General features: G+C 59.9%; 1 protein-coding gene across 6 annotated transcripts in view; it reads right to left on the bottom strand.

Moving 5' to 3' along the window:
• Positions 1 to 292: 292 nt before the first annotated feature.
• VAC14 (VAC14 component of PIKFYVE complex) overlaps positions 293 to 13,119 on the bottom strand; it is a 104,730-nt gene continuing 91,903 nt past the window's right edge. For 3 of the 6 annotated variants that reach the window (XM_014829147.3, XM_070500448.1, XM_070500450.1), the window contains 5 exons: positions 10,560 to 10,734; positions 8,935 to 9,053; positions 7,582 to 7,661; positions 5,398 to 5,548; positions 293 to 874 (listed from right to left, as the gene is read on the bottom strand). In XM_014829147.3, coding sequence (XP_014684633.1) covers positions 712 to 874; positions 5,398 to 5,548; positions 7,582 to 7,661; positions 8,935 to 9,053; positions 10,560 to 10,734 — 688 coding nt within the window. In that variant the 3' untranslated portion in view covers positions 293 to 711. Of the gene's footprint in view, positions 875 to 4,245; positions 4,562 to 5,397; positions 5,549 to 7,581; positions 7,662 to 8,934; positions 9,054 to 10,559; positions 10,735 to 13,119 lie in introns of those variants that run through there. The other 3 variants (XM_070500447.1, XM_070500446.1, XM_070500449.1) reach the window with 3 other exon arrangements.

The raw sequence follows: 13,119 nt of genomic DNA, 5'->3' as shown, positions 1-13,119 counted from the left end.
GGGACATGTCCCATTGACCTTGGGGGAAATCAGGATGGAAAAGTCAAGATTAGGTGCCTGGGAAGGTAGAGTTCAAGGTTCCAGGCCAGGACAGTGTTTGGGGTTCTCCAGGAAGAGGGAGTGAGTCCTGGAGGTGAGAGCTGGAACCTCAGGGCCACGTCCCTATCTGGTAAGAGTGCAGTGGCCGGCCTCTCTTGGTGCAGCAAGCACTTCCTGGGGCCACAATGAGACCAGGTCTCCAGGAGCGAGGTCCAGGGGCAGCTACCAGTGGGAAGGAGCAGGCAGGCTCAGGTTGAGGGTTTTCTGTCATTTCTTTATTGGGGCAGAGGGTGTGTCATTCATACGGACCTCTATGCTGGCCCTGTGTGCACACAGGTGCGTATATGCATGTCTGCACGAGGCCAGAGCTCTGGTGGGCTGGGGTGGTCAAGCTCTTTTATAAGAGGATATTAGAAAGAGACTGATTCCAGAGGATGAGTGGCATCTGAGGCTGGGGCCCCGCCCAGGTGGGAAGCCAGCTGTCTGAATGCCAGGGTGCAGCTGACAGCACTGGAGGCCTGGGGGTTGCGCTGTGAGAGGAGCCTGGGTAGACAGAGCAGCCTCTGTCTAACCACCCTGCTTGGGGCTAGTGGCCAGGCCCAGCCCTGCCCCCGAGCCAGGTCCTTGGGCACCATGGGACCACTCCTTGGGCCCTTCTCCGTGCCAGGCCTGTCAGAGGACAACTCTCCGGTCCAGGTGATCCCCACGCCCACTGCGCTGGTGCCGCACTTCCAGGTGCTTCTTCTGGACCTTCTCAAAATGCTGCAGCAGCTCTGCGTAGTCGATGCTGGGGGCGTCTGCTTTCTGCGACTTGGGGGCCGCCTTCAGACTGTCTCTGGGGAGAGGGAGAAGGGCTCAGCGTCAGTGTCTCAGCACACGTGGGAGCTGCTTGGGGGGAAGCGTCACCAGGCACAGGAGGGCAGTGGGGTTGGGGCAGGGCTGCAGGCTGGTGGGACTCAATCTGGGGAGTTTGTCCGCCTCAGGCCTGGCAACCCCTCACCAACAGTCAGCCCCAGAGTTGGGAAGTCCCATGAGCATCCCCTCCTTGTGGTGGTGGGACCAGTCAACATGGCCATTTGGATATGGCCTTCAGCCTGTGGGCTAGCGACAGCGCCCAGAGCAGGCATCTCCCTGGGAAGCATTTCCTGTTTACAAGTGGCTCCCTTTGGGGTGAAAGCCAGGGCTAGCAGCCAGCTAGGAAGCCAGCTGGGGCCTGGAACAGGGTCCAGGGAGAAGGGGAGGAGGCAGCCTGGCCCTTTGTCTGGGGCAGGGCTAGGGCCTGGGACAACAGGGATGGCTGAAGAGTCTCTACTGGGTCCTCGACTTGGCAGGACATCTGTTTCTGAGTGTTGAGGTACAGAGGTCTGCAGTCACTCCCTGTTCCTGGGGAAGGAGAGCTGGTCTCACCACTGGACATATTAACAGCTCCTATAACTCCTGTTGCTACCACCCACCCAGGTTGCTCTGTACAGCCCCACAGGTTGTGCATGGCACAACTACAATGTGCCTGGTGCTCCCTATAGTTGTGCAATGTAGTAGCCCTGCTGCCCGCTTCAAGCCTAATGTTTAGCTTGCCCTGGGGACTAGATCCCCACGGGCCCCTGTCCCATTCCTCACCATCCCTCCAGCAGAGTCTCATGAAAGGCTGCTCCTCCCTCATTGTGGCCTGGCAAATATCTGCGTCCAGCCCCTGAGGCCTGGTGGCCCCAGTAAGGGTCTCATGACAGCTGTGGGTTGTTCACGAGAATCCTTGCGCTGAGTTCATAAGAGACCCCCAAATGGGGGGTCCAGGCAGCAGCTCAGTATAGGAGCTAGACAGACCTGGACCCAACTGTAACACGACCACTTCCTGGCCATTTGACCTCAGACATGAGACTTAGTTTCCTCATCTGTAAAGGAGGGGGGGATGCCATAGGAGCACCCCATGGGGGTGGTGGTGAGGATTCCTCCAGACTCAACACAGAAGGGCTTAGCCTGGCGCCCAACCTGGTCTAGGTACCCAATGGGCAACCACTGTGATCACAGTTCTGTCCCCAAGGTAAGGCCAGCCAGAGTCTGGCAGCTCAAGGCCTGGTGTGCATAGCTGCTCAGTGCATTCTGGGGGAAATGTGATGGTGTTTCACCCAAACGGACCCCTCACCAATGACCTCGGCCCCTGGTAAGGCACAGGCGACCAACGGTCAGAGCATGACAGGTGTCCCTGACTATCCACCAGGCTGCTGGGGCAGGACCAGGGGCCGTGGGAACCTTCCCATGGTTGGGAGGCCACCTGGAGCCTGGAGGTGGCCCCCTGCACCGCTACTCGGTCTGTCCTTCTTGCCTTCCTGTTGAAGATGCATCCCCTGAGAACACCTTGGATGGTGGCTGTGGCTGCTGCTTTCCTGGGCTTGGGCCCTGCCTCCCAAGGGGCCCAGGCAACATTAGTTCAATGTACATCAAAAGGAGCTGAGTGCTGGACTCTGGCTCCTGAATTCAGCTCCCCCGGGGATGGGGAGGGATCTCCTTGTCATAGCACCTCTGTGGCCCTGGTGCCCCAAGAGAGCAACCTGGGTTCTGAGGAGGCCAAGGGGCATCCTGGAGCTTGGAGTTCTAACTCCGGGGGTTGGCCAGATGCTGCCCCAACCCACGTAGGCAGACCCTTGGGTTGGGGCAGACCCTTCCTGACCTGAGGTCTTGGGAGCTGGGAGGGGTGTGTTCCATGGGGGTGGAGGTCTCCTGTGAGCACAGAGACCAGGGCTCCCCTCCCTGCCCGTCATAGTGGGCATGGCTGCTGCACAGGCCCTTCGTGTTCTCTGTATGTTTACAACCCTCAGGCAGTAAGTGACTGACTGGGGGACACCCAGCCAGCAGCACAGAGCCATCATTCCAGAACCCAAAGTTGGCCTGCTCTCAGGCACCCCCACCCATGCACCTGTCACCGGGCTAATGCTGGTGAGAGTCCCCAGCTTTTCCTTCACAGATGCTCTCCTGCCTCATGAGGGGATGGTCCCTGGGGAGTGGCCTGGAAGGCTGAGGGGAGCCAGGGTCCCCTAGCTCTGCCGGTGCCTTGAGCACACAGAGTGAGGGCTGGCTGAGGCAAGAACTTCCCCAGCTGTTCCCAGCTTGCAGGCCTGTCAGGCAACCCAACGCTGTCTTCCAGCCGCCTGCCCCTCCCAGGGCTGAGACTGTCCTCAGCCCCTTCTCTGGGGTGTGAGCTGTCCCTCTGTGCCAGCCCCTGCAATCTGACCCTTCCCCCTAGCTGTTCCTGAGGCCCCTTCCTTGCCCACTGCTCCCCTGTCTATATCTACGACGGCTCTTACTAGGTCCTTGCAAAGAAAGGCTGTGAAACTGAGGCCTTGATGGCTGGACAGAGCCTCAAGCATCCATTTAGTCCAAAGGCTCATTTACTGATGAAAAAACCAATAACCCAGAGAGGGCATGGGGCTTCCCTGAGGTCATACCACAAATCCTTGGCAGAGCTTGGACAGATCTAGTCTAGGCCTGTGATCCATCCACGGACACGGAGACTCCTCTACCCAGAGGTTTCAACCCCTTGGCCCAAGGCTTCCCTGACTCTGACTATGGGAAACTCTGAGGGAATCCTCATTTTTCCCAGCTTCCCCCTGGGAGAGCAGGAGGAGGTCTGCCTACTCTGAGCCTTCCCTCCCCTTCCCAGGGATGCTCCCCATAAGAAATGTAGTGGGCAGAGCTCCGAGAGAGAACTGGCCCTTCACAGCGTGGGGTCCGTGGCTGGGCCCAGGGGCCTCCCCCAGGAAGGCAGGCTGGTTCCCTTGGGGAAACCAGAGGTCACAGGGAAGCAGCCCTTCCTGCCTCGTTCTCCCCTCCAGCTGCATCTTCCCTCCTTAGTGCCTGCCAGGGTGACCTTAACATCCATCGGGTGTTGGAAAGGCCAGTGCAGAGGCCAGGCCAGCGAAGCATGGTGTGGCTTCAAGGCCATCGGGTCCCAGGAGCTACAAGTGCTCTTGCCAGGGAATCCAAATGCTAAACTAACTCCGCGGCTGCTGGGACATGAACTCCCCGGGGCACTCAGTGCGCCTGCCGAATGCTGTCTCCTGGGGATTACCCCGGGACACCATGAGCAGCTGGGACAGTGCCTGGCCCTGCTATCCCAGAGCACTGCTGGCTGGGGAAGGGGCAGGGTGGGCAGAAGCTGGGCCTTGGCCCAGGGGCCACAAGTGCTGGGGGCTCAAGCCCCTCCAGCCGGCCTGGGGCAGGCGACCTGTGAGGGGCCCCACACCCAGCCTCTGGAGAGCCAGGTGAGAGGAACAGTGGTAGCCAGAAGTATGGAGGGCATGGGGGCTCGAGTCAGGGGCCCTGAGTGCCGGGCAGGCCCATCTCAAGGCTGCCTGAGTCCGCCTCAAGGGCAAAGGCCTGAGGCCTTCTGGGGAATGAGGCGTCAGGCCTGCTGAGTGGCTCGAACAGCCTGGGAGGGAATTCTAGATACACAGGGCATCTGATGCAAGCTGGGCGCACTCCATTCAACGTAAATCTTCTCAGTGGCTCTGCTTGTTTCCATGGCGACCTGACAAGTGAAATTTTCCATCTCAGATGCCAAATGCCTGTGGATGAGGCAAAGCCTCCAAGGGTTACCAAATATAGACACAGCCCAACAGGCGCTGGGGGCCGGGCCAGCAGTGGGTTCCGGGTGGGAGCCTGGACCACCCCCCTGAGGGGCTGCAGCCCTCCTGCCCACAGGCTGCCATGCTGGGCCTGGGACACGTTCTTCTGTGGGCAGACTCTTCCTGACTCTGCCTGGGACCTGTTCTTCTGTAGGCAGGACTCGAGCAGGATAGCCACAGGTGCACCCCTGCCACCCATCCCACCCAGGAGGGGCTTGGGAAGGTCCCAGCAATGCCAGGGTCTCTCAGTGGCCCACGTTTGACCCTCTGCCACACATGGGAGGGGAAGGCTGTCTGAGGCCCGGGACTAGGCCCTGTCTAGCTTTCTTGCCTGTCTGCCACCCGGGACAGTCTCTGAGCTGGGGTACGAACTCCTCCTCCTCCTGGAGTTTCTCTCCAGGGGCCTCTGTTTGGGTGACTCCAGTATGCCCCTGGATCTTTTAGATTAACTCAACCTTGACTGCTGGGACAAGGTATTGCTACTACCTACCACCTCGTAAACACTCCCAGAATCCCCCAGCCTGGTGCTCTGAGGTGGAAACAAGAGGCCCAAGGACAAGTGAGGTGGGGTGGACAGTGTCTGCAGTGACAGAGGGGTGTGGTGCTGAGGCAAGGGAGACCCTCGGGAGCCCCCTTAAATACTCTCACTTGCCAGGCCCATCTGGCCCTGACCTTGTTTGGGAGCAGAAGCCCCAGCCCTGCACGGAGGCAGAGGGTGCAGTCCCCAGCCCGCACTCACTCAGTCTGCAGCAGCTCGGGGTTGGGCACGCACTGGAGCCGGTGGGAGAGCAGCTGGAAGGCGCTGCTCTGGGGCAGCAGCATGAGCAGGCCGTAGAGGGCCTTGATCAAGTATGGGTTGTTCTTCACATCTAGCAGCTGCAGGCGCAGGTCTGTGAGAGGGCAGGGGTCAGGGGTTAAAGGTCAGGCACTGCCCGCGAATATACCTCAACCTGGCCCGGAGAAGGCCAGCCAGGCGGCTGTGGCTTAGAGCGAGGTGAGGGCTCTTAACAGCCAGACACGCCGGCCCCTCCTCCAGTAGTCTTAGCTGTGCCCAGGAGCTTCTTCCCACCCACCCACCTGCCCATCTGTCTGATCTGTGCCTGGCGACCCCCAACCGGCTGCCAGGCCTAGTCCTCTCCCCGAAGACTTGCTGCCTCCCTAGTAATGAGGGAGCTTGGGGCCCGTAGTGTAACAGACTCCCCGGTCTGCTCTGCACGTGCCAGCACAAGAGAGCTATAAATAGGGTGAGCTGGAGAGAAAGACTGGATTAGGAGCTGCAAGGGAGGGCAGGATGGAAAAATGCTTCTGTGTGTGGTTAAACACATGCCAAGCCCAGGAGTGTCTGGTAGGTGCTTTTGAAAACCCACCTCAGATACCAGCCCTGCCACCACCCACCAGACAGGAGGAGATGCACCCTTGGTCCAGCCCAGCCTGAGTCCCAACTAAACAGGGCCACACTTCTTCCTCTGAGCCCCTCCAGGAGACTCACTAGTGTCTCCCGGCCCAGTCTGGGGCATCCTTTGTGGAGGATGAGCCACAAACTTCTAGAGACACCATGTCACACAGCAGCAGCTGACACTAGAGTGGGAACAGCCAGGCCTTGGGGCCAGGGTGAGCCAGGAAGCAGGAGCCTTCCGCAGTGACCCCTCCACTTGCCCCAAGCGGCAGAAGCCACCAGTGGAGACCCAAACAGTTGTCCCTAGGCCTAGTGACTCCAGAAGAAGCATGGGCCTATTATGAGTCCAGTCCTGGCTCTGGGCCCTGGGGACGCTGGGGCTTTGGGGCCAAGCCAGCTACCAGGGGGGCGTCTAGGCAACCCAGAGTTGGAATGGGTGCTGGGCAGGACCAGGGTGTGTGCTGAGGTTGCCCCAACAAAGCCCTGAGCCTGGAGAGAAGGTGCTTGTGGCTCCTCTAGGGTCACGCTGGCCCTGACCTCAGGGGAGCACATGCCTGGCTGCTCTGAGGCCCTTGGGGAAGTGAGATGTCAGGCCAGGGGACCACCTGGAACAGGCTCTGATGCACTCTGCTAGGAACAGGGTCTCCTTCCTGCTCTTCTGTCTCCTGGGCATCTACCACTGTGGTACCTGGCTGTTTGAAGAAGCTGGCTTCTGCTTGGATGGGAGCGAGGGGAGGGGGGCCCCTCAGTCCCTGCTTCGGCCTCCAGGGTGAAGGTCAATGGGCTCAACACGGGCAGGTCAGAGGTGTTGCCAGAGAGCAGGAGGCCTGGGTGGCCAGCTTGGCAGGAAGGTGGCCTCCTGCCTCCCAGCTTCCCTACCACACCGTAAACACGCATTTCATTCAGAGTCGCCTGCTTTGGGGAGCAGGCATCATATGTGTTGAGGCGCCAAGAGCTGAGCTCGCCCCAGCCAGCTGCCAGTTTTGCACATTCAGCCTGGGTGTTACGATCAGGCAGCTCCTGCCCATCAGCTCCCAGCAAATGCCAACTATGCTCTGTAGAGAGATGAGGGTGTGGCTCCTGGGCACTCAGGGGCACCTGCAGGTGGGCCCAGGGTGCCCCACAGTGTTCGTGAGCCAGGACAGAGGACACCATGCTTGGAGGAATGGTTTGGAGGTTCAGCTCTGGGACAGTTGCCCTCCTGGCCCGACGGCACTGCCCCAGTTCTCCCCAGCAGGGATGACACTAGCCTTTGGGTGGGTTTTGCAGTTAGCACTGGCCTGTGTCCACAAGACCCACCTTGAGGCACACAGGCAGGACCCACATTCTGGTGGCATGTGTCCCAGCCCTGCTCTAGCTGGTGTCCTCAGCCCTGTCATCCCCAGTCTTACATTCTTGACATTCCAGAAGCATCCCTGGGGTGACTGTCCTATTTCCCTCCTCAGCTGCAGCCACAGCTGCTCCCTGAGCTGGCTCCCACTCCTGCCCCACTCCAGGCTGGCCAAAGGCCAGAGGCAAGGCTCTCACATGTGAAGATGGGGCACTCGATCAGCTGCACCAGCTTGTCCACCTCAGTGAGGAAATCCACAGTGACCTCCAGGTCCCCGCTGGGTGGGCAGTCAAGGGAAGTCTGACCACTGGGCCAGGACAGCTTGTCTCAGTGAAGGACCTCCGCTGGGGGAGGGGGCAACCGGAGAGCTGGGACCCAGGGGCTCGACCCGGCGGCTCAGAGCACACCCTCGTCCCTCTGGGCCTGGCTTTCTAGGGAGAGCCTACTACTGCCTGAGCAGGATTTGGCACACGAAGGGCACCAGTCTATTCTCCTCTTCGTCTTTCTGTCCCTCTAAATGAAAAGCAGCCCAGCCTTCCCCAAGCACGGGCGCTCCAGTTCGGCTCTGGCAGGTCTCCACTGTGCCTTCAGGGCTCTGGAAGGCACTTATCACAGCCCTGCAGCCTGTGGGGGAGGGCTGGGTAGGAAAGGCCCCTGCTCCTGCCTGAGTGGATGCCCGTCAGCAGGGCCAAGGCCAGGGCTGCGGCAAGCGTGCGGTTTGTGGTCTCTGGGTCACACTAGTGGCTGAGGAGCAAATCTAAGTTGTGGAAAGAGAGGAGGCACCCTGAGGGAGCCAGGAAAGGCTGCAACTGACCCTCAACAGAGGCACCTCGGGGCCCCTTCATTCCTCACCCCCAACTCCTGGCCCAGGGCACTCAGGGAAGGAGGCCAATTTTGCATCCTAAGTGGCTCTCCCATCCAGGGTCCCAGGCCGGGCATTCACAGAGGAGGCTGGGTGGCTTCAGTGCTTTAAACAAAATCTGACTGGGATGCCTACTGCTGAGCCTGGCTCTGAGGTCCCCATCCAGCCTGCACCTCCCCGTCATGTCAGCAGCCGAGCCTACCGGGCTCAGGCTCTGTGGCCCCCGAGGCTGCCTGAGCTCCTAACCAGCAACACTGCTGACGCTTGCGCTCAAGGCCGCAGGCCTCCCTGGTGCCCCGCTGCTGCCAAGCCTTCTCTCCTCACTCCACCCAGCGCTGGGCCCAGCACCATCTGCCGTGGGCAGAGCACCCCGCCTCTTCCCTGGGACACCTCACCTAGATGGCCCTATCAGCACCCCTGGCTGGGCCTGCTCTGCTCTGCTCCCTAACTCACAAGGACCAGCTCCCCTCCACGAGGCCCAGATGACCTTGTTTGCGGCCAAGAGCACTCTCCTAAATACATCTCTCACCGCACCCCCACGGGTCCTGTAGTCACGGGGCCTGGAGGCAGGGCATGGAAACGGGGCTGGGCAATGGCAGTTGGGCCCACTACTTGGGCGGGAAGGGCGCACGGGGCCCCTCCTGTCCCTCCACAGCTGCACTGGAAGAACAGTGAGACTGAAGGATACAACTTCTGGATGAGGTCGTAGGCATGCCGGTAGTTCTGGGTGAGGAAGCAGAGGGACACCGTGGTGACTGGGTTGTGGCACCAGGAGCGGTACAGACAGCAAAACAGGTTCTGGCTCTCCTGAGGGGGGAGAGGTGCGAGCAGTTAACAGAGTCCCCACGTCCCTCCCCAGGCACTCCTTCCCCAGCGCTCCTTCCCGACCTGGGACCTTCGAGGGAAGGGCCATGGGACTGAGACCCAGGGGCCCTTGTGGAGCATCAGAGCCAGCTCAGCACCCCAGGCTCTGTTTGGCAGCTCCACTGGGGACGAGCTGTCACAAAGGAAATGCTGACAGCTCCTCCTAGACCCTGTCATTACTCCCATCCCACAGAGCCATGTGGTGGTGGCTGCGAGGGCCTGGTCAGGAGTGAGCCTGGCCTTTGGGCTGGCGTTTCTGCCTTCGACAAATAACAGTAATTGTCTTCTCCAGAACTCTGTGGTCCTGAGCCTGTGTGTGGGGGGTTGGTGACCAGAGGGTGAGGGGAGGGCCCTGGGGTGCAGGCTGGCCGGGCAGGAAGCTCCTTTGGGCCCAGGCTCTCCCCGGCAGCGCCCTCCTCTCATCCTCAGATGCCATCTCCTCCCTCTCCTGCAGCCCACCTTGCACTCGGGAACCAGCCCAGCAGCTGAGCCCACACTCGGGGGAGCCCCTGCCCTGAGGAAAATTCTTAAGGCCTCTGCGAATGTCTAGAAGGAACCACAGGAAGGCAGGGGTGTGGCCTGGATCATTCCGAGCGGCTCGGCCCCAGATGCCCTCAGACACAGGCCTGGATGTCGAGGAGGAGTAGGATCTGAGCTAGGAAGGGGGGCATGGGGGTGGTCAATGAAACCCCCAGAGGCCCCAGCACGTCCAGCCAGGATGGTGGCCACCGCCAGAGGCCCTCGGCAGCTCAGCCCCCCCTCCCCAGGATGAGGCCTTGTGCCACATCCCCTAGAGCACGGGGGTAGGATGGTGAGCGCCTCCCTGCTCTCTCTGACCAGCCCTGGTGGGTCCCCACCCAAAGCCTGGGATAGGCAGTGCTATGACACCCCAGCTAACGACAGAGTGCCTTGTGAGACTGATGTGTCCAGCTGTGAGAGAGGGGCCAGGGCCAAGGAGGAGGGCGAGGAGAGCAATGACCCCTGATCTCTGGAAGAGTTATAACCCAGAGGCTTCACTTGGACAGAGTGGCATCGCCCAGCGGTCTTGATCCCACCAGGTCGCACTATGGGGCCCCAGAACTGAAACTACTCTGAGTCCGAGGGGGCAGTGCAGGCATTGGGGTGGGGTGTCAATGAGCAGAAAAAGCACAGCCTTTGATGGGTCAGGAAGGGCACGAGGACCCTGAAGTAGAGTCCAGAGCCTTCTGTGGGCAGAGACCTGTGCAGCAGGTGGCTCTAAGGAAACCAGCTGTGATCACTCCCACGGTAGGCCCTTACATGCAGCCAGCCCAGAGGGATCCGTACTCTACAATGGACCAGAGAGTTCCGATGTTATCCCCTGTCTCCTCCCCGCAAACCTCCTGGGGCTGAAGGGGTGGGCCGGCACAGTGGAGGGCCCGTGTGCACGCAGGACTAAACTCAGGGCCAGAGCTGGTGGCCGTGGAGTACCAGAGTCCTCAGGTCCTTGAGCTGGTTTCTCAGCTGGAAGAGCTCTGTGGAGGTGAGCAGGATGGTGTTGAGGGTATGAACCATGGTCGAGGCGAACTTGAGGTCCTCCTCCTGGAGCAGGATGTCTGCCATTGAGTGAAAGATGTTCTCTGCATTCAGCAAGAGGCAGAGCTGCCTGGAAAACAGGCACAGATGAGGTTACGGAAACCGCTGGGCCTCAGCTTAGGAACCCTCTCCCTCTTTCAGCGTCCTGAGGAAACTTGCTCTTTCCTGGGTCTGGTGTGGGATCCTGGCTGAGGCCTGTTGGGGGGATACCGGGGCGTTGCTCACAGCAGGCATGGCTTCATGCCTCCCAACACCGCTCACCCTGGCCCAGCAACTCATCCCAGGCAAAGAGAAATAGCCGGGCGAGAGGCTACCAGTTTCGTCGTAAGAGCCCCGAGTCACCTTCCTGATCTCCTACATATCACAGCAACGCCCCCCAGATGCCAAGGCACTCCCTGCCCCTTTTGGGCTTTTCTTTTGCAGATAGAGCTTATGTTCATGTGACAAACAGCACACATGCTGGTCACCTGTGTATTGTCCCTCCCTCCCCCAGGAGAACCCCCTGGGGTCAGGAACTTGTTTGTGCTGTACCTCCGCCTGGAGCAAGCCTGCAGGTAGCAGGCTCAGCAGGCCTTATGGGATGAGCAAACCCTATGACGACCCTCGAGTTTTATCTTCACTGCTCAGATAATGAAGCTTGGGCCAGGGAGAAGAGACTTGACCAAAGTCGTGGGCTTGGTTAAAGGCCAATTCCCTTCCCGCCATCTCTCCTCTAATAAGAGTCTTGGGGGGCATAAGGCTTGGGCTTTGTGGAGGAGTCTCGATTTTAAAAAAGGAAACAGGGAACCCAGAGAATGAAGAAAACCAGTTTTTCCACGGTTCCTGGGCCAAGGTGACAGGTGGGTCTCAAGGACAGGCTTGGAGGAAGCCTGTTGACCTTCCGAGTTTGCCATTGGCCCTGCGTGGACGAGCAGGCCTTCTTGTTGGGAGTCAAGGATCCTGAGGCTCCTGCACACTGAAGAGGAGGCAGGGAGGGGCTGCCCAAGAGCGGCCGGGGAGCTGGTGAGGAGGCTGAGGTGTGGCCCTGAGCTCCTGACTGGTGGGGGCTGTGCAAGTGTGGCGCAGCATGCCCCTGTTTCCCGTCCAAGGCTGTTGTCTGTCTGCCTGACTTCTACTCTCTGCTCCAGGGAAGTGTCCCACAGACCAGGCCTCAGACTTCTGAGGACAGGGTCTGAGGCCTCGAGGTTCGTGTGCTAAATGATGAGCCGCACTTAGAGCCAACATGCCTGGAACATCCATCCCAGGTCACTGAACTCGCACTGCACTCAGCGTTATCAGAGGCTGGTCTCCTGTTTCCCTCGGAATACCAGCCACACCTTGGGGCCAGGCTGGAGAAGATTCTTCTCCGCCTCCAGCCCCGGAAAAAATCCCAGAGCATTTAGTGACAGAGAAGCCAAACCATGAAGTGCAAACAGTGGGCAGGCTGCCTCCAGCCCAGCGGCCGGAGCCAGCAAATGGGCAAGAAATCACCCTAGAAATGGAAACGAGGCTGTTGGGGGCTGGGGCTGGAGGGTGGTGGTGGTGGGGCCCTGCCATTGCCCAGGTGGCTCCCCTACTCACCTGGTGCAGGTGGGGGGTGGGCAAAGGCCCCTGAATCTGGTGCTCCTGACCAGCTGTGTGCCCAATGTCTCTATGCAACAATTTCTTCACCTCCTAATCAGGGGCAATACCTCTCTCTACAATATGGGCTACTCAGAGGGCAGCCGCCAAGTCTAGTGACAACTCGTGTAGGGTGCACAGTATATGGAGAACGGGACCCCCGTTGGTACCACCAGTGAGGATGACAGCCACGCCCAGGAAGCCTGGCCCTTGTGCAGAGCACAGACAGCACTTCCTGCCCCTCTCCATCCTATCATCCCTGGACGAGCCCCGTCTCCAAGGCTGTGGGATAGAAATGTTCCAGAAGGGCAGGCCCAGGAGGAAGGGGAACATTCTGACAAATGGTCACAAATGCCCGTCGCCTGCAGCTGCTGCCGTCTCCATGACAGAGGCCAACAGCTGAGACTGCTGCCAGGCAGTGCTCTCCAGGGACCACAGGCCAAAGGGATCTCCAGCAGCCGGAGCGCAGGGGGTGCTCTCACATGAAGACGGCTGGGGAGGGTGCGAAGGAAAGGCAAAGGGGGTGGCAGCAAGGAGAGGCGGGAGCAAGGCCTCCTGGTGTCTCTAAACAGAGCTTCCAGAGCTTCGGAAGGCCAGGGATGGGAGCGTTCTGGAAACACTCTTCTCTGGCCACCAGTGACATTACCCTCTCCAGATATCCTCCTACCTCGCCACCGACTGCTCTGCCTCCTCTAGTGTTGACATAGCTCTTCTGCTTTCTCTAGTCTGCATCTCTGGGTAGGCCTGTCTGGTCCCAGGGATATTTTCAAAGCTACTTCTAGATCAGTGGCTCCCTCATGCACCTCCTGAACCCCATGAACTCCAGATGGCACCCCTACTTGCCGGGTGGACGGCA

The sequence above is a fragment of the Equus asinus genome, chromosome 28 (assembly GCF_041296235.1).
Source record: "Equus asinus isolate D_3611 breed Donkey chromosome 28, EquAss-T2T_v2, whole genome shotgun sequence".
NCBI classification, from domain to species: Eukaryota; Metazoa; Chordata; class Mammalia; order Perissodactyla; family Equidae; genus Equus; species Equus asinus.
Note: the sequence above shows the minus strand (reverse complement) of the source record. Positions and strands in the feature narration are given on the sequence as shown.